Raw genomic sequence first — 20986 nt, 5'->3', positions numbered from 1 at the left:
TCTTTTATGTATACAATGATACATAGAGGCGGCACTGCGAACATATCCAGCGAGCTGGCACTGCAGTGCTGGGCCCAGATCACTCTTCTGATGTCTGTGCTCCCCCGCCCTTCTGTGTGCTTTCATTTTCAATTGTCTGTATTTGTGTTTCTTCCTCAGAGGAAGGGGCTACTGGGGCTACTGGAGGCCCTTTGCCCACAAGCTCCAAGATCTGAAAGGGCCTAGATAGCTATCTTGCTGAGCTGATCTTAACCAATAACTGATGGGTTCGGGCCACAAAAACCCAGCTTCTTTGCCTCTAGTCAGGCTAAACACTGAGGTGTGTTTGACCCTCTGCAGTTTCCCTGCAGCATCAGGCTTAAGATTTGGCCCAAGATCACCCTCTCGGAAAGGACCCTGATGCAGGGAAAGATTCAAGGCAAAGGAAAAGGAGGCAGCAGAGGATGAGATGGTTATATAGCATCACCGACTCAATGGACATGAATTTGAGCAAACTCCGGGAGATAGTGGAAGACAGAGGAGCCTGGTGGTCTGCAGTCCATGGGACATGACTAAGCCACTGAACACCACCACCCTCTTATTTGATTTGACATGTTCCTCTTTCCTGTCCTGTTAACCATTCTCTTACCAGTTTCTTCAGGAGCACATTCTTTCAAAATCACTTACCCATGAATCCGCATCTCAGGATCTGCTTTGGAGGAACATAGCTTAAGATGTGGCATATGCCCAGAATATTTTTACAAGCTAAGCATTATGACACTTTCCAAATCAAAGTGGGAAAAGAGCTTCTGACCCTTTTAAGACATAGAGTTGACAAATGTCCTTTTTTTCTGATACTGAGAACTACTTCTGTATATCAGTTGATATTTCCTATGACACTTCAACCATGTAAGACTTTTAATTTGGAACTATCCATTCTAAGTCTATATGGGCTTCCCTGATGGCTCAGCGGTAAAGAATCCTCCTGACAGTGCAGGAGACGTGGGTTCGATCCCTGGGTCAGGAAGATCCCCTGGAGAAGGAAATGGCAACCCACTCCAGTATTCTTGTCTGGAGAATTCCATGGACAGAGGAGCCTAGTGGGCTACAATCAATGGAGTCACAAGAGAGTCAGCCACAGCTGAGAGATTAAACAACAACAATTCAAAGTCTATACCACCCTGTTGAGGGATGGTTAGGATTATCTAAAGAGGGAAAGAACATACCTATTGCCCTATTCATTGGACACTGTATAGATAGGGAGTCCTGCATCTGAGAGCATACAAATAATGTGTGTGTGTTTGTGTCTGTGTCTGTGTATTTTACAGAATCCTGAAGGAGGCCTGTATGTGGCTGTGACTCGGTTGGCAGGCATCACTGGAGTCGTCATTACACTGTGCCTGATATTAATTATCACATCCTCCACCAAAACCATCCGGAGGTCTTATTTTGAAGTGTTTTGGTACACACACCATCTCTTTGTGATCTTCTTCATTGGTCTCGCCATCCATGGAGCTCAGTGAGTATTTAAACTCCAAGGCCAAGTACTTTATGCCCCTCAGTTCCCAGATGTGGTGCTCTGTTAAAGGCACAGTGACCTTGTCTTGGTGTGATCAGCCTGTCTGTTGAGAGAATAAGAGGTGAAAACAGAAGTCACTTTGATAAAAACCACTGAGTACCACTTTAGTTTCTGGTATGCAACTCATAACTATTCATAGTGCAGTTATTTATAGCAAGCTTGAAAAATACACCAAAGTTTTGAATATCTTTGCAAGCATATATAAAGCATGCTGAGAGTGCTGGTAGAGTCTTGGATGTCCGCAATGATGTTTCCCATGGCTTAATCCCTCATAAATTAGACAAACTCCCAAACCAGGGAGGGTAATGATTCATCAGGTGAAAGGGTCTGCTGTAGTTCAATGAGTTTTGATTCAAACCAATCATTCACTGATTACCTACCGTATATGAGGACCCATCTCAGACACAGTGGGGAATACTAGAACGAGAAACACATGGTTATTGCCTTCAAGCATCCTAACATAATAAAGGGAAGACCTAGCTTCTATTGAGCATCTGTGACAGCCATGTTTCTTTTAACCTGTAAAAGGGAGACATGCTCTTACTGTCCTCATTTCCTGGGGAAATGATAGACAAGGAAACAGACTAAAAAAGGGTAAGTACAGGGTTGGCCAGAAAGTTAATTTGGCTTTTTCTGTACCATCCTATGGACAAACCCAAATGAACTTTTTGACCAACCCAGTATGTAGCCAAGCGATCACCAGTTTATCAGTGGTTTAGATGGGATTGGAGCTCAGAGGGGCTAAGGCAGGCAGCGATGAATCTGTCCTAGAGACACTCAGTGCCTGGATGTGCGGTTGAGAGAGTTTGCCTTATTGGGACCCCTGTTTCATACCAGGCTTCCTTTTTCTACTGTTTCACACTAGCCTATTCTCCCACCTGCACGCAAAAGCAGGCCCGGGAAGTTCCCCAGTGGGTACGGGGCTGCAGATAACTAAGAGTAGAGGAAGTAGGTGCTCAAGGCTCAGTGACTCTGCTCTGAGTCAAGTCAGCCTAAAAGTGGCTGAGACTTGAGTATGAAAAGGGGAAGAGTGGGGAGAAGCAGCCTGTGGCAACCCCTCATGTGCATTCTTTTTTAAAAAATGTTTTATTGAAATATAGTTGAGGTACCATGTCATGTTAGTTTCAGGTGTATGGCAAAATAATCACTTATACATTCTTTTTCATCTTCTTTTCCATTATGGTTTATTATCAAATATTGAATATATTTCCCTCTCCTCGTGTGCATTCTTGATCAACTTGCAGACCCTGACCCCTGGTCATCCCTTTCTAAGCACTGAAAAATCTGTATAGACAAAGACTCTTTCAGTTCAGTTCAATCACTCAGTCATGTCCTACTCTTTGTGACCCCATGGACTGCAGCATGCCAGGCTTCTCTATCCATCACCAACTCCCGGAGCTTACTCACACTCATGTCCATAGAGTTGATGATGCCATCCAACCATCTCATCCTCTGTTGTCCCCTTATCCTCCCGCCTTTCTTTATAGTGCAAGTCTCACATCCATCCATGACTACTGGAAAATCATCTTAAACCAATGAGTATCTTTAAATGGGACTCGGTCATCATCCAGTTGTTTCAGAGAATCCTAGAGAAAAAAAAAATTAATCTCTTCCCCTCTCTAGCTGAGTAATTCCGCCACTTTACATTTGTATAGATTCATAGATTTGTATCTTTATTTCTTTTTTTTTTTTTGTGGCCACGGATCATGTGGTGTCTTAGTTCCCAACCAGGGATTGAAACTGTGCCCCCTACATTTGAAGTGCAGAGACTTAATCACTGGACTGCCAAGGAAGTCCCTCACAGATATGTATCTTACTGTGGAGCAGGCCGAGGACAGATATGTTCCCTGTTCTCCACCTGAGGAAAATCTGCCACTTACACTGGTTGACTGATTACTTATTTTCATAGCTAGGTAGCAGCTGAACTGGGATTAAAATGCAGGTTTTCTGACTTCCAGTCTTGGCACTGAGAAGAGAAGAAAGTCAGATTTTTTTTTTCTATCACTCCCCATGTGATCTTGAGCATTAAGAACTCTAATAGCTATCATTTGTTGGATCAATACTTTGTGTATGGCGTCTTATATGCATCATGCCAATTGATTCCTAAAATAAACTTTTAATGAGGTACTTATGCCTAATCTTATGGGCTTCCCAGGTGGCATTAGGGGTGAAGAACCCACCTTCCAATGCAGGCGACATAAGAGATGCAGGTTCGATCCCTGGTTGGGAAGATCCCCTGGAGGTGGGCATGGAACCCACTCCAGTATTCTTGCATGGAGAATCCCATGGACAAAGGAGCCTGCTACAGTCCATAGGCTCACAAAGAGTCGGGCATGACTGAAGAGACTTAGCACGCACGCACATGCCTATCTTACAGCTGAAGAAACTGAGGCTCAAAACAAGTAAAATAACTTGCCCAATTTGCCACTAAATTAGCAAGGGTGGATGTGGGATGTGAAACCAAGGCTGTCTGGCTTGTGTCCAGAATTGCTTTCACCAAATCATTCTGCTCCTAGTTACCTGGTCTCTCTAAGCCTCAGGGTCCTCATATGTAAAATGAGGGTGCTTACATTTCAGGCCTGTTATGAGAACCAACTGAAATAATTTGTGTACAGTGCCTTTCCCATACCTGGCACATGACAGATGTTCAACACCTGGTAATTCTCTTCCCTAGGACCTAGGGATAGAAAGCGATGGTTAATGACCTTGAAGTACAACATCCTCTGAATATACCAAGTGGCCCAAACTTTTACAAAGGGCCTTCTATGTGTCATCTTATATATTTTGAAGTGTTAGTGTTAGTCACTCAGTCATGCCCGACTCTTTGTGACCCCATGAACTGCAGCCCGCTGGGCTCCTCTGTCTATAGGATTTTCCAGGCAAGGATTCTGAAGACCTTGCCATTCATGTTTCTAGAGACCAGAGACCTGACTCTTTCAACTTTGTGCGTCCCTCCACCTGTTCCTACTCAACCTGCATTGTCTTATGTTATAGCAGTTGCTCAATTAATACTTATTGAAGTGAATGGGCTCTGAGCATTTCAGGGAGCATACTATCAGTGTTGATGTCTGTGAGAATGGCATAATCTCCACAAAGTCATCTCAAGTGAATTTCAGCCTTTTGATTTAATTTAGACAATTTTGAAAAAACAAATAAGGTAGCCTCAGGGCTACTGTAGATGGTTGTATAGGTTGTCAACTACACAAGCGTACCTGGCCAATGGGAATGAAATTAGTCCATGCTCTGCTGGCCAAACTCTTTGCCTCTAGGACTGTCCTCAAAAAGGTGGGACATCTTGTTCTAATTTTCAGAAAGACCCTGTACCTGTCAGCAGTTGCTCTTTTAGATTTGCACTTTTTCTGTTTTTGTTTCTAAATGAGAATAATATTTGAAACAGAAGCACAAATGTTGCACTTCAGAAAACATGTATGGATGATCCAAAACTTACCCTGTAGATGTAATGTTACATATAAATATCCTTTGTGCCACCATACATGTTTTTCCTTTTTATTCTTTTTCTCTTTTTTTGGGCTATGCTGTGGAGCATGTGGGATGTGGGATCTTAGTTCCCAGACCAGGGATCAAACCCACATCCCCTGCAGTGGAAGCTTGGAATCTCAGCCACTGGACTGGCAGGGAAGTCCCCATATAATTTTTTTTTTTCTATTGCTAAAGATCATGCATTTTTCCCTTCCTCTAATCTATTTGGAGGGGACAATAAGATATTGCTTGTAAATGAAAAGTATAAGACCCATATTAGAATACTAAAAACATGTCCAGAATCTCAAAAAATTAAGAACTTAATGTCTCATTTCTAAATGGTCAGGTCTTACATTTCCTCCTCAGGCGGATTGTACGTGGGCAGACTGCAGAGAGTTTGATGAAACACCAACCAAGAAACTGTTATCAAAACATCTCACAGTGGGGAAAAATAGAGAACTGCCCAATCCCAGAGTTCTCTGGGAACCCTCCTATGGTACGTACAACCCATTGTTGCTATTATAGTTTCATTACCAATAATCTTCAAACTGCATCTAAGAAATAATACAAATGTCATAGAGTTGTCCATTATGAATGTCATGGAACTGCTAGGATAAGTATCCAGTGTTTTTCTGCTATGCTAATTGTCTAGAATTAGTTCTTGAAAAGTAACCTTTACATTAGTCTGTTATGAGCATCCTGATATAAAACTTGGAAAAGTATTGTTTTTTTAAAGTGCATTTGGATTCAAGAACTTCTATTTCTTCTGGATATGATGGTGATGATAATATCAGTTAATGATTTTCAGAGGGATTCCATCCTGAGCTGAATTGGAAAGCTCAGATAATGATTTATAATATAAGGAGCCAGGAGCCTCCTCAGATACCAGGAAATAAGATTTTCTATCCCTCTTTCAGAGCTGGGTGGAAATTTGTTAGATGGTACATAGGGCTGCCATTAGGCATCAGGAGGTCCTGTCTGTGAATAAAGGAGACTGGAGAGCTAGGTTCATGCCAACACCCAATGGCACTTCATGGTAGAGCAGGAGTGTGGCAAGGGTGACCAAGGGAAAGGATGCTAAAATATTTCTCTTTTGTTGGGAACTCTCAAGAACTCCATTTCTCTGTTCCATAGAGTGAGAAGTGAACCCTATGATTTTCATACCTTTTCCCCCCATTGGCAAGCAATACACATAGTTGGTTATTATGTTAGCTATTGGTATAAAACTAAGCAAAAATCAACGTTTGTATAGGTCTTCTGAAAAGGATCAGTAATTGTGTCCTTAAACACAGTATAATATAAAGGCAAATTTCCCATCCCATTTCTCCTTCCTTTTTCCCTACTCTCCTAATATGAGTACTCTTCCTCTAGAAACAGCATGCTGTCTGAGGACTTAACATCTTTCAGCATCCTTACTTATTAATGAAAGTAACCAGACACATCACTGAACTACCCCCACTACATAGAGACATCAATTGTTGTTGTTGTCGTTGTTTTAGTCACTCAGTCTCATCTGACTCTTTGCGACCCCTATGGACTATAGCCCGCCAGGCTCCTCTGTCCATGGGATTCTCCAGGCAAGAATACTGGAGTGGGTTGCCATTTCCGTCTCCCGGGGATCTTCCCAACCCAGGGACTGAACCCACATCTCCTGCATGGCAGGTGGATTCTTTACCGCTGAGCCAACAGGAAAGCCCAGAGTCATCAATAGAAAGGATTAAAAGGGAACTGTATTGCAGGTCCTCTTCTGAGTTGGGGAAGGCACATTTCCTTGAAGACAGCTGGAGTCAGAATGCTACTACCTTAACAGACACGTACCTCAGAAATGCTCCTGGGGTTCTGGGAAGATTAGAGGCGATGTCCAACACCTGGCTCCATTCAATGTGGCCCCAGGTCGCCCCCAGGAAATAGATGGATAATGCTAGATGGTTTGAAAAACCTGACCCATGAAATTGAAGGCCAGTAGCAGAGAATTTATGACCTCCAGGCAGATATTTTTCAACTTTGATTGGAGATAGGGCTATTTGGGTGCTCTCAACTTCCAACAATAAGTTTCTTAAAAATTTTCATAGGAAGATCATAAGTGAGAGTATGGAAAGTCCTCTGGGATTTCTTCCCCTCTTGGAATCCCTTCTGGAATGTCATATTTTAGATGATATCACCTTCTAAAATTCTTTGCTACTTCAGATATTCAACTAGGAACCTAACTGACTGAATCCCAGGATGGATCTGTTTGGTCTAAATAATTTTGGACAGCCAACAATGCCACAGAGTAATTCCAGTGGTCTGAAACATTGCAGATTCTGACAAGAGGGGACTCTAGAAAAAGCTAAAACTCTCTGGATCTGTCCCTATTCAGCAAGTACATTGCTCTGAGAACTTGCAAGAATATTGGAGAAACAGCTAAATTCTTACATGAAATTTCTCATCTTGTGATGAGTTAAGCTTTGACTACGTGACTAAGAGAAAGTAATTGCAATGTTACATTAAAAATATGATGTTGTTGAAATGCTATCCTTTAGAGAAACGTTAATTCCGAAACCAACTTTACTCTGCTGTAGGATTATTGCAACTCCTATTGCAACAGTAGGAGGAAATCCCATTCTTGGGGCAGTTCCTCTTGGGAGAGTTTCATACTGTAGATATAGTTCCCCAATGTGACCAAAGAGAATGTTCATTTTTACTGGCTCAGAAATTTATTTTAACTTCAGGTATTTTCATGCATTCTTTTATGGAAGAAATTTACTAATATAATATCAAATATTTAAACAAGCCCACAAATGTTAGTTGCATTTCTAAAATGTTTTGTCCTCGTGAATCTTTTATTAACTACCACCCCTTAACACATGCTTTGTTTCATTGTTTGTTCTGATTACAGACTTGGAAATGGATAGTGGGTCCCATGTTCCTGTATCTCTGTGAGAGGTTGGTACGGTTTTGGAGATCTCAACAGAAGGTGGTCATCACCAAGGTAGGCGCTGGCTTAGGAATGACTATCTAACTCTATCATGGACAAGTCTACCCAAGTTCTCTACAACACTGTCAGAACTGTCTTTTACTTGGTTTCTTTTGATTAAACTTAGGGCAGAGCGATGACCTATGGTTTGTTTCAGTGCCCCTAGCCTGATAGTCAAATGATTGGACCTTTTCATTGGGGAAACTAGAATTTAACATTTTCTGTTGAAAAATGAATGAAAATGTTTTATGTAAATGAATTTGCGTTGTGTGTGTGTGTGTGTTAAGGGGAGAGGCATGAGGGATGATGTGATTAGTTAAGAGTAAAGGAGCAAAAGAGATGAGTTCAAAAGGTCACAAAGGTCATTTATTGAGCCTTAAAATATTCAGATGCCGAAAAAATCAGGGAACCAGGGCAGGTCTTACTGAAACAGAGATCATTCCCCAGGTCCTCTTTGCCTCCTTCTCTGCTTTGTATGTAGTAACAGAATGTCAGAGTTAATGTCCTCAAAGTCTTCAGTAAGCTAACTAAACTTCATTGAAAGTTGAGTCTGGTAACTTCAAATATATATCGGTTTATTGCCCTCATGTCAATGCCACTTCTTATCACTAAATAAATAAATATCTAACTAAATAAATAGAAATAGAATCACCTTATTATAGTTTCAGGAAACATCAGACAAGACTATTTTTATCAAATAAAATTGAATTCAATTCAGTTCAAAAAGTATTTACCAAAGTTTACAATGGGTTGCTTTTGCAAAACACACAAAACCTTCCTGTCCACCTACCTCTTCTTTCTGGACCTCTATGGCAGGTCATAGGAACGTAGTCCAGCTGGCAATGGAGATCTTGAAATATAGGAAGCCACAACAGTTCTCCTTTTATGATATTTATATTGTATGAGGAAAAGCCCACAGATCAGCAAAAAGATCAACCACAAAATTTCCCTTACTAGACTAAAACGAACTAACCAGACAAGTATTTCTGCTAGGCCTATTTCTAAGGCAAACTTGTTTTCCTGTGAATAAAATGAATATCCATTTTCTTCTCATGTCAACACATGTAAGAAACGAAGTACTCTCCAAAAGTATTTTGTGACTGTGTTGTCCACTAGGACATTTTACTCCCTCCTATCCCAGCGTCGCCTGTGGTGGCAACATTGCGTTATGGTAAAAATCATGTTCACCACACAAAATTGCAGTGTGAGCAGCATAATTTTCGAAGTCATTTTCATCAATCTTTATTTTCTGTTTTCAAAATGAAGCTTTACACCTCCTTAATTCAGTGATGAAGGGACATGGGTTGCAGCCTTGTCATTTAAGTTATATTTGAATCACAAATTTTGGAAACATTTGACAATTTTTCTTAAAAGAATTTCGTATTCTCCTACTCCTCACTCATGAAAAGAAAAGCTCAGCAGTATCAGTCAACATTGTGCTCAGTCCCTTCAGTCGTGTCCGACTCTTTGCAGCCCCATGGACTGTAGCCTGTCAGGCTCCTCTGTCCATGGGATTTTCCAGGCAAGAATACTGGAGTAGGTTGCCATGCCTTCCTCCAGGGGATCTTTCCAACCCAGGGATTGAACCAGTGTCTCCTGTGTCTCTTGCGTCACAGGTGGATTCCTTACCACCGAGCTACCAGAGAAGCCCCTCAGTCAACATTAGGAGACTGCTATTTTGTTTCTATTGATTTTCCTTTCCTTTGATGTCCCTTGGTTTGTTTTCTGTTGTACATATAAAGTCCTCCTGAGATCTCAGGAATCATCACGGGAACAGCATATTACAATGAAAGCATTTTGTTGTGTTCTATTTTTATTTTTATTTACCAACTCACCAGTTGATGGGCATTTAGACTGTTTCCAAATTATTTTGCTATTGTAAACAAAGCTATTATGAACATTCAGGTACATGGAGAACGAACAATGGGTGGATGGGGCCTGGCTTTGGGAGAGATGGACAGTGCACTCCCCAAGTAGGAAGAAACAGAAACAATGCATGAAATCAGGCAGGCTCAAGGTGGGACGTGGGACAAAGACAGACCAGCACCTTAGGCTTGGTTTGGGGGACGTTGCTATAGAACTGTGAATGGGGTCACCTTCTGCCTCTGTCTGGCTGCTAAGGCTCTTGATCAATCCCCCTGGGGAAACAGGAAAGCTGAATAGGAAACCATCTCTTCTTCCTGTTTCTAGCCACTGCCTTGATTTCTTAAAGGAAAAAAAATCACAGTAAGTCGGAGTCTTAGGTTGAATTCCCTAGCCAAGACTCAGAGACAGAGAACTGCATGCAGAAGGCTTATCCGGGGCGTGTTCTCAGGAGATGAACTTGTAAAAGGAAAAAAAGGCAGGGCTGGGGGAAGAAAATGGGTGGCTGTCAAAGTGGTTGCAACTGCAGCCTCAGCTGATCCTACAGGAAGTGCTAGAGCTGGGATGGCCCCTGGGAGTTGTCCCAAAGTGAGGAGAAGGGCCAGGCCTTTGGGTCCCTGCATCAGAGCTCATTGTGGGCCACTGGCTACAGTCAAGGGCTATTCCCAGTTAGAGATTCATTTGCTGAAAGAACTACTCTGTTGGCCCTGAAGAAGGAACCTGGGTGGGGCCTCTTAGCTCAGCCTCTTATCCATACAGACACTGACAAGACAAGTACTGGGAGAAAGGGGCATTTCCAGAGACATGTTTTATTTCCATAGGTGGTCACTCACCCTTTCAAAACCATCGAGCTCCAGATGAAGAAGAAAGGATTCAAGATGGAGGTGGGCCAATACATTTTCGTCAAGTGTCCCGTGGTGTCCAAGCTGGAGTGGCACCCTTTCACCCTGACCTCTGCCCCTGAGGAAGACTTCTTTAGCATCCATATCCGCATCGTGGGGGACTGGACAGAGGGACTCTTCAAAGCTTGTGGCTGTGATAAGCAGGAGTTTCAAGATGCCTGGAAACTACCAAAGTGAGTACAGAGTGCCTGTTACAAAGGTGCATGAGTTCAGGAAAATATGTCACTAAATAGTTTTGCTTCTCCCATCTCTTACTCCAGTAGCCCCTGAGTCTTAACAAAACACACAGATTCTGCAAACAGAGGTAACGATCTCTGTGTTCCCCATCTTACATGTGGTGAAGCGTTAGTCTCTCAGTCATGTCCGAGTCTTTGAGACCCCAGGCACTGTAGCCCACCAGGCTCCTCTGTCCATGGAATTCTCCAGGCAAGAATACTGGAGTGGGTTGGCATTCAGTTCTCTAGGGGATCTTCCCGACCCAGGGATTGAACCCTGGTCTCCTGTGTCTTCTGCATTGCAGGTGGATTCTTTACCATCTGAGCCACCAGGGAAGCTGTTTATGCATATCTGTATAAATCTTATGTAAAATATAAAATATTTGAATCATATGTTAATCATGAATATTCCCTAATGCCTTTACATTTGTAAGGGTCAAGGTCAAGGTATATTAACTTTCAATCAAAGCTATACTTAAAATTTAATTGCTGTACATTATTTGAAGGGAGATATGTCTCCAATACAGGAGACATAAGACACTCTGGTTCCATCCCTGGGTCGGGAAGATTCCCTGGAGGAGGGCATACCAACCCTCTCCAGTATTCTTGCCTGGAGAATCCCATGGACAGATGAGCCTGGCGGGCCACAGTCCATAGAGCTGCAAAGAGTCAGACGTGACTGAAGTGACTAAGCATGCATGCATGCCAGATATTACTCAGTTGGCCTCCTTCTTCGCACATGCCTAACATGGCGTCAGGCGTTAGTAGATGCTGAAGAAAAGTTGGTCAAATAACTCAATGACTAGACAAATGAAAAGTGGAGATAATAAATTCATAAGATATTATAGCATGGAAAACTTCTCACTTTAATGTGCAAGAATTTCAAGTGTGGGCTGCCCTGGCAAAACACAGACATGTGTTTGTGAGTGTGTATGTGAGTGTGTGTGTGTGTGTTTGATGTGTGAAGGGAGGTACAGGAAAAAATACCCCCGAGAGTTACCGCATATTTTAGCTAAATATTTAGTTAGCTAAAAATTCCTCTTCTTACTTCCAACCCCAATGTTCACACCGAGTTGGTTACTTGAAAGCCGTCTCACAGAAGAAAGTGCCACATCATCAATACATCTTCCCGGTTTGCAGTGACGTATTGCACACCCCCAGTGATAATGTGTGCCCCCTCTGCCTGTGAAGAGCAAGACATCTGTGTAACCATCTCCCCCCATACTTCCCTCCAGGATAGCTGTTGACGGGCCCTTTGGCACTGCCAGTGAGGACGTGTTCAGTTACGAGGTGGTGATGTTAGTGGGAGCAGGGATCGGGGTTACGCCCTTTGCATCCATCCTCAAGTCGGTCTGGTACAAATATTGCAATAAAGCCCCAAATCTGAGGCTCAAAAAGGTAGGTTCTTTCTTTTTTTCAGAGAGCTTGGACTAGTCATCACACTCTGCCAAGTGAAGCCTCAAAGAGCCGTCAGGGCAGTGGCTGGCAGAGATCAGACGAAGTGAAGACAAGTTCTGGGTGGTTTCAGAGAGGCAGGCTTCTCACAAAAGGGCTATTTGATAAATTAAAGGTGTCTCTGGGACTTACCTGGTGTTCCAGTGGTTAGGACTCAGTACTTTCACTGCCAAGGGCTTCAAGTTCGATGCCTGGTCAGGGAACTAAGATCCCGCAAGCCTCGCAGCACCACCAAACAAACAAACAAATAAGTGTGTTTCTATAGAAGCAGGCCTATTATTGAAAGTAATATACCATAGAAGCAGGCCTATTATGGAAAGTAATATACCATATTTGCATGGTATTACTAGAAATTCAGAAGAGAGAGAGCTAAAGTGTTCACAATCCCAATCCAGTAATTCTCCTTTTGGTAAATTCTCTTCCAACACTTTTCCACTTGTTTATATATTTTTAGAAAGCTGCATATATTGAGTATGTACAATTTCATGTCCCACCCTTTTGGAAACATATAGTGTTTTTCAGTGTTGTCACAAGCTTGCTAATAATCATTTTTGATGAGTCCTTCATGTTCCGTTGAGAGGATATAGAATAATTTTTCTATCATCTTATGTTAGATATTGAGGTAGATTCCATTTCCAGTCACCCCTCCCCCACATTTATTTGCAGGGGGAGGGCAGGAGACATGTCCTTTCATGACACTTTTACTTTATATGACTGTCTCCTCAGAGTAAAGTCCCAGGGGAATTTTTGGTCCCATGTAAGTTGGGTTTCATTGCCTGAGAAACAACATCTTTAATAAAGCTTGAGTCACTCTAATGACTGTTGTTGTTTAGTCACTAAGTTGTGTCCAAGTCTTTGTGACCCCATAGACTGTAGCCCAGCAGGCTCCTCTGTCCATGGGATTTCCCAGGCAAGAATACTGGAGTGGGTTGCCATTTCTTTATCCAGGGGATCTTCCTGAGAGATAACCTCTAATAGGCACATGGAGCTGACTTTGACTTTCATTCTCCCTTCCCCTCTTTTCAATATTGAGGAGGTGTGGGTAGAACTACTTTTTCCCCTAGAACTCAGAGGTGTCTGGTGTAGCAGGCAGGGAAGTTGCATGGTGGCAACCATGGCTCATCTACATCCTACTGATCTTTCTGAAAGGAGAGTCCAAGGAAGTGAGGAATTCTGAGAGGGCAAGAGCAGCCCCAGGGGGCAAGTGGTGGGTTCATGTTTTCTTCTTAAGCTACAGATTTCTAAGAACAAGCTGTTTATTTACTATCCTGCTGTGTAAAGGCCAGAACAGGTTCATGCAAGCTAGTTTGTCAAATATCTAGAGTTTTCTAAAAACCTATGTTTCTAGGCATTCTGAGCAACAGGGAAAAGTGGAAGGTGGGAGGGTAGAAATCCATATGTCAATGCTGATAGGTGTCTATTTAAATATAATCTACTTAAGTCTCAGATATAGAGAACTAACTGGTGGTTACCAGTGGGGAGAAGGGACAGGGAAGGGCAACATAGGGGGAGAGGATCAAAAGATACAAACTATTAGAAATAAAATAAGCTACAAGGATATACAGCATGGGGAATATAGCCAATGATTTATAATAATTATAAATGGGGTATAACATTTGGAATTGTTGATCACTCTACTATACACTTGTGATTTGTATAATACTATACATCAACTATACTTCAATTTAAAAATAAAATATATATATATAATGGTTGGATGGCATCATCAACTCAATACACATGAGTTTGAGCAAAATCCAGAAGATGGTAAAGGACTGTGAAGCCTGGCATGCTACAGTCCATGGGGTTGCAAAGAGTTGGACATGACTGAATGACTGAACAGCAAATAATCTGCTTCACGGTCTGTTCCCCTCTCAGATCTACTTCTACTGGCTGTGCCGGGACACACATGCCTTTGAGTGGTTTGCGGACCTGCTGCAGCTGCTGGAAACACAGATGCAGGAGAAGAACAACACGGACTTCCTCAGCTACAACATCTGCCTCACTGGCTGGGATGAGTCTCAGGTAAGGACAAGATCCCCAATCTCAGGTCTGTCCCATAGCACCCAGGGCTTACCGACTTCCCTTTGGCTACTGGAGTGTCTTGTGTACTGGTTTTAAGAATAGTCAGTGGGTTCAGGTGATCCACCGCATTCACTCTGACTCAGTATGCCCATATGTTCAGACTGTTGAGACTAAATTCAAAGCTGGTATCTGTGGGACAGGTCAAAGCTAGGGAGCCTACAAAGAAGTCAGAGCCATGACTGTGACCTTGTTAGAGCAATGCCCCACCCAGGGGTATTGAACCAGTTGGATAAGATGATCCACTGGGTTATGGGAGAAAGGAAAATATTAGCTTTCTCTCACTCTCTTTCTGTGTGTGTGTGTGAGTGTGTATGTATGTGTGTGTGTGTATATATATATATATATACATATATATATACACATGCATATGTATGTTGCTGTTGTTTAGTCACTAAGTCATGTCCGACTCTTTTGTGACCCCGTGGACTGTAACCCTCCAGGTTCCTCTGTCCCTTGGATTTCCCAGGCAAGAATACTGGAGTGGGGTTGCTATTTTCTACTCCAGGGGATCTTCCAGACCCAGGGGTCTCCTGCATTGGCAGGCAGATTCTTTACCGCCAAGCCCCCTGGGAAGCCCATAAATACACATGCATATATATGGGTATGTATATGGGTATATATTCCTTTAATTTGTATTATGTATGTTTTATAATATACATAATATATTTAGTAAGGAGTCATAATAACTGGTAATAATTCTTAAGCATATGCTTGTGCCAAGTATTCTTCTTAGTGTTTACATAGATTGTCTAATTAAATCCTCACAACCACCTTATAAGTAGCTATTAGCCTTATCCATATTTTACAGATAGGGAAGCCAAGGCCCAGAACAGCTTAGGTCATTTGTCCAAGAGCATCCAAGTAATAAATGCTCCAGGACCTGCACTCTTAGCCACTTCCAGTAGTTCATGATAATCATTTGCAAATAAATCAGTATATATCTAGTGAAGGTGATATATGTATGTATATATGTATACATGGGTGTAGTACACATATGTATATATACTCCCTCCTGAGACATTTAGCAATGAAATTGTGAATTTTCAATGGATAAAACAATTACAGCTACAAGTATTGATAAGATAACAATTCACGAGACAACCCCCCACAACAAAGAACTATCTGGCCTCAAATGTCTAAAGTGGTGAGACTGAGAAACTTAGAAACAAGTTAATGATTCCTAGCGGGTAACGTGTTTCTAAATAAGCAAACATTAATGACTTGGCCCAGAAGCAGCCTAACTGTCGTCCTGAGTGAGGAGCTAAGGCAAGAGTTTCTGGTCACTGGCTCAACTGGCCACACCCATACACTGGCTCCTCATCAGAGACATTTTTCACATGTGCCTTGTACCTGTGAAAACTGACTTCTTCTCATTCAGGTTTTGGCATATTGCCTATCATAAATTCTCCAAGTCTTCAGAAAGTTTTGTAGGTCCCGTAGGTCCCACAAACATAGGTCCCGGGCCACATGACCATGAAAATTGCTGCTCTAGAAAAAGTGGTTTTAGGATGTCACTTCTCCAATTTAAAGACAAAGCGACAACAGACTTTGATAAAAATGAAACCCAGGGGGAAAAATGTATAATATATAAATTGCTCTGCAGTTCTGTTTTTTTCAAAAGCCAGTTTTTTGTTTTTTTTTTCCCCCCAGTGGGAAATTTTTTGCATTGAAAAATAGTTATCTTGCTTTGCAAAACTTTGTGTGTACAGGATTATTAAACCAGGGAAACCACCTTTCTTAACCTCTTCCATCCCCATTATCCATCCCCTGTCCAGTAAATTTAAAATCTGATTTAATTGTTAAATTTAATTAACCATTTTTACCAAAAAATACCTGTGGTTCAAACTGAGGCTCCCTAGAATGGTAACAGAAAGCAACCCCCCACCCCCCCCAACACACACAATTAATAGCTTTAGGCTTGGTTTGATGTCTCATTACATTAGCAAAATATGAGTGTATTTGAATCTATGTCTTAATTCTTAGTGATTCTCTCAAAACAGTGGGAGTATATTCAGGACAGACTGCTAGATGTACTGCAGAGAGAAAAACAGTGAAACATAATTTAAATCGTACCCACACTTTAAAGTCTGGCTCAAATGCTGCCACCCTGAGACATATCCTCCACTTGTCCTCCCTTCTTTGTTCTCATGGAGATGTTTGTGCCTCCTCTGTGGCATTCATGGTACCTTAGTCTACAAACAGGATTGCCCACCTTTTTACTTCAAGGTCTCCCTTTCTAGACTATAAATGGCTTGAAATCAGTGTGTTCAGTGTTGTTGACCGTCTAGCTTCTGGCATAATGCCTTGCTTCATATATGTACATTTAGAATGGGTAGAGCTTGGTTTGTGGGATATGTTAGTCTATCTGTGTGTGTTTATAGAGCATGACTCTTTTTTCTGAATTCATGTCCTTTCTTGCAGGCCAGTCACTTTGCTATGCATCATGACGAGGAGAAAGATGTAATCACAGGCCTGAAACAAAAGACCTTGTATGGACGACCCAACTGGGATAACGAGTTCAAGACCATTGGAAGTCAACATCCCAAGTAAGGAGTTCCCCCAACAGAGTATTCTTGAGGCTTACGGTCTGTGTAAAGCAGCAGCTCCCAAACACAGCTAAATTTATATATTCTGGAAACTAAAATATCTAGATAACTATAGTCACACTCATAAAAGGTTCTAAATATCTCTCACTTTAAGAAGTCTTTAAATCACACCCAACATTGACTGGTGAGTTCCAAACAGATTCCTAGGCCCCACCTCAGGCTTTCTGAACCCTGCTGCCCCCAAGTAGGCCCGTAACTCAATTCTTTGCTTTTATCTCCTAAATTTCACTCATGTATCTGCTTCTATTAATTCAACAAGATTTATATTGTTTACTAAGGAGACACTGGCCCCATTTTCATGTATAGCTTTTGGGTCCTAGATCATAAGTTGACAGATACCCCAGGTCCTTCCTGCCCTCACTAAAGCTTTAGTCATTATGAAGCTTTGAGGAGATCTTTTCTCTTGTTAGAACACATGATAAACTCAAGAAATCACCATAAATACACTCTTTATGTCATTGCTTCTTACACTTTAATGAACATGTAAATCACTTGGAGGAGCTTTTTAAAATGCTGATTTAATATATGTGGGGTGGGGCCCAAGAATCTCCATTCTTGGCTTTGAATGGCTTTTTGAGTTTTCTTGAAATCTTAACATGAACAAGGAATTGGAAATACAGTCACATCAAAGAACAAATTATCACAGCTTTGACATTTAAGCCAAACAGATATTTTAGGGCAGATTTGAAAAAATTGTGAAGTCATAACAATTTAAAAACACAGCTGACCTACTTCAATAATATGAATTCTTGAAAAGCTGACACCAGGGCTCTGGTCTGAAACCACGGCTAGAGGAACAAGGCTTTAGAGTCTAAAAAGTTGAAGGACAAAGCCACACCAAGTTGTTAGCAGAGTTGCCGATCCTAAGGCGGGTTTGTTCCTGATTTTAAGGCACTGGAGGGACTTCCCTGATGGTCCAATGGTTAAAAGTCTGTGCTTCAAATACAGGAGGGTGTGGTTCGATCCTGGGTCAGGGAACTAAGCTCTTACATGTCCCATGGTGTGGTCAAAAATAATTTTTTTTTTAAAAAGATGCTGGAGTGTCTGAGAACACAGAGCCCTGAAAGGAAGTAGACCACAGGCTCACAAATTCACCACCATTTTCTCTGTGGTAGAAGTTTCCATAAACCTTGCTTGAATGTCATTTTTTTTTTCAATAAAGTCAGCTGCCTTTTGAAGTAGCCAGCTGCCCCCATAAATAGGACCAAGCCACCCTTCCAAGGGTCACCTGAACTCTGTCATTTGTGGAAAGACAAAGGAGCTGAGGAGACTCTGCTCTGAGGCCTAAAATCAGTAGGAAATCTCCTCATGTGCTTTGTAATTGATCCCATCCCAAAGCCTAAAACTGTCTTTTTCTTTCTCTTTTTCTCCCCAAAAGTACCAGAATAGGAGTCTTCCTCTGCGGACCAGAAGCCTTGGCTGACACCCTTAATAAGCAGTGCATCTCCAACTCCGACTCTGGCCCCAGGGGAGTGCATTTCATTTTCAACAAGGAAAACTTCTAACTGGTCTCCTCCTTGAGGAAATAAATGTGGGTTGTACCACTGAATAACCAAGTAATGCTAGTGGATAATATAAGTTCCTCCCTTTAAAAAAAAAAGAAAAAGGAACTATGATGTGATGATTTTCCCTGAGAGGAATGTCAAAGATTTTTAATGGTGATAAATTTGCATTTGTATGGAGCTTTATGGTTTTCAGAGCAATTATATAAACTTTTTTTTCCTTTTTTTTCCCCTTCACAGTAATGCCAGAGAAAGGTAGGGCAAAGATTCTCAGACTCACTTTTCAGGATGAAAAAAAAAAAAAAGGTTCAAAATGGTGAAGTAACCTCCCTAAGATGAGACTGGCTCTAGGCCATCTGACTCTAGGTTTGGTGATCTTTCAGCAATAGCAGGTTGCCTGGAAATTGGTTTGCATGCTCCCCCAAAGAAGAAGCAAACCAGGGAATAATTATTCATATTGCCTTTTGTGTCATCTTTGTTATCATTATTGTTCTATTGAAGGAAACTTTCCAAGTAGGAGATAATTTATGTTGAGAATGATTCATCACTTAATAGTGATGACATCCTCCAGTTTACCAATACAGCAGCCTAACTGGGTCAGAGATTTCTCCTAAAAAAGAATATTAGACTGACTGGATGTATGTATGACCCACCATTTACACTGGTGCTTGGCAGAGAGTGGATACTCATTGAAAGTTAGCTGAATGAATGAGTGAAAAGACATTTAGAACCATACAGTGCCAAGGTAGAATCAACGGAAAGCCTTAAACAGTATTATCTGAGGAAATCACTTCTGATACTCTAGTTGACCAAACGAGCCTCATTCTCTTAAGGGTACAGAACAGGCTAAGGTTAGTAACCAATGGGTTGTCCTGTCCAAACACTCTTATTTGAAGCATTGCAGCAAAGGGAGATGGAGGCAGAGAAATGAACTCCTCTCATAACTCTGGCTGGCTCCTTTAGTCCTGCTCCTGATGCTATGAAAGAAATGCAAACTAATTTATTGCCCAAAACGGTCCTCTCCAGCCAGCACTTGTGAATTTGAAATTAAGAATTGTGACAAGTATGTATCTGACAGCTGCTTTAAATAGCATCCACCCTTTATTTTACTTAAATACACATGGAAAATTGATCTTACTAGTGTAACTAATGATTTATCCTTCTATCGTCATGATCATAATAAAATATACATCCCAGAAACTAAATCCCTAGCTCCAATAGAATATTCTGGATATTCATGAGTTCAAGAATCTCTAAATCACTGTTAATGTAACTGCCCCTACTTCTGGGAATGAAAAACAGCTTTATTTGTTATATTCTCTGCAGCCACAGATATTTAGAAGTAATCAACTTTAATAATTAGAAAGAAGGAGAAAGGAGCAGAGGGGAAGGGCAGAAGGCCAGGTTAGGAGGAAAGGGGAGGGAAGGAGGAAGACAATAGAAGGAAAGTGAGAGAAAGCCAAAAAAAAAAAAAAAAGGCAAAAGGGAAGGGTAGGGGAAGGGGGTCATTTTCTACCCCAGATTTCTTAAAGTCTTGTATGTATTGAATGTAATTGCAGGAGCCATACACATATTCATTTTATTTTGGTCACATAAGGTATTGAATCTGAAATTCTAGCCACAAATTTGATGCTGAGTGGACCTATTCAGGGGACCAAGCTGAACTAGAAAGAACTCAGTTGTTCCATTGGGTCCCCAGGATGCCCAGGGCACTGAGGGCATCAAGTCAGGCTTGCTTTGGGAAGGTCATTTCCCCACGATGTCCAGGACTGTTTCTTCAAAGAGAAACTTAGGTCCACCCCATTCAAACTGCACCTGAGGTATCAGTTCATTCATTCAACAAATTTGTATTGTGCTATTGCTATGACTCAGGCTCCATGTTTGTGGTTTCATTTCTTTATGCCAAAGTGCGAGCCAGAAGGGGGACCAGGGTTACAGGGAGTCTGAGAATCTGGGCCCTTGCTCCCTATGTGGCATAAGTAAAACCAGCTTCATTTGTTGCTCTGAAAATATTTCTCCAGGGTTTTCTATTTTTGACACCCAGAGAGTTACGCCCTGTGTTATCCTGGTTATAAGATGAAAAATGAGTATAAACGCGCTTGTCATTATAAGAGCTTCCTTCCTGTTCCCCAGCCACCAGCTGCCCCTGCAGCCTTTTTAGATTTAGTATTTAGCAACAGTTACTGAGAGAACAATTAAGCATTATTTTTAATCTCAAGGCTATGAAGGCGTTTCTTATTTCTTTTGCTTTTGCAACATTGTGTTTATTAATTTGAATACTTGTAGATGTTGTGTGTGAATAGTTTGGGAGAGGGGGGCCCTGGGAGATAATTCTTGGGAAGAACTATCAAAATTGCACTCAAT

At 41.6% G+C, this 20986-nt stretch overlaps 1 protein-coding gene and 1 long non-coding RNA gene across 2 annotated transcripts in view; one reads left to right on the top strand and one right to left on the bottom strand.

Annotated features, from left to right (window-relative positions):
- The window catches only part of LOC133243489 (cytochrome b-245 heavy chain), a 33077-nt gene extending 12971 nt beyond the window's left edge, over window positions 1-20106 (top strand). Inside the window, exons 6-13 of the mRNA XM_061410452.1 lie at window positions 1308-1498; window positions 5405-5534; window positions 7917-8009; window positions 10679-10932; window positions 12210-12372; window positions 14308-14454; window positions 16936-17060; window positions 18499-20106. Of these exons, the coding sequence (XP_061266436.1) occupies window positions 1308-1498; window positions 5405-5534; window positions 7917-8009; window positions 10679-10932; window positions 12210-12372; window positions 14308-14454; window positions 16936-17060; window positions 18499-18625 (1230 nt within the window). The 3' untranslated portion in view covers window positions 18626-20106. The remainder of the gene's footprint in view (window positions 1-1307; window positions 1499-5404; window positions 5535-7916; window positions 8010-10678; window positions 10933-12209; window positions 12373-14307; window positions 14455-16935; window positions 17061-18498) is intronic.
- Window positions 1498-9417, bottom strand: LOC133243490 (uncharacterized). The gene is made up of 5 exons (XR_009735095.1): window positions 8785-9417; window positions 4188-4235; window positions 2966-3144; window positions 1939-1975; window positions 1498-1601 (listed from the first exon to the last, which is right to left on the bottom strand). It is a non-coding gene; the product is annotated as an uncharacterized LOC133243490 (long non-coding RNA).
- Window positions 20107-20986: the final 880 nt, after the last annotated feature.

The sequence above is a fragment of the Bos javanicus genome, chromosome X (genome assembly GCF_032452875.1).
Source record: "Bos javanicus breed banteng chromosome X, ARS-OSU_banteng_1.0, whole genome shotgun sequence".
NCBI lineage: Eukaryota > Metazoa > Chordata > Mammalia > Artiodactyla > Bovidae > Bos > Bos javanicus.
This window is presented reverse-complemented; position numbering and strand designations above follow the sequence as displayed.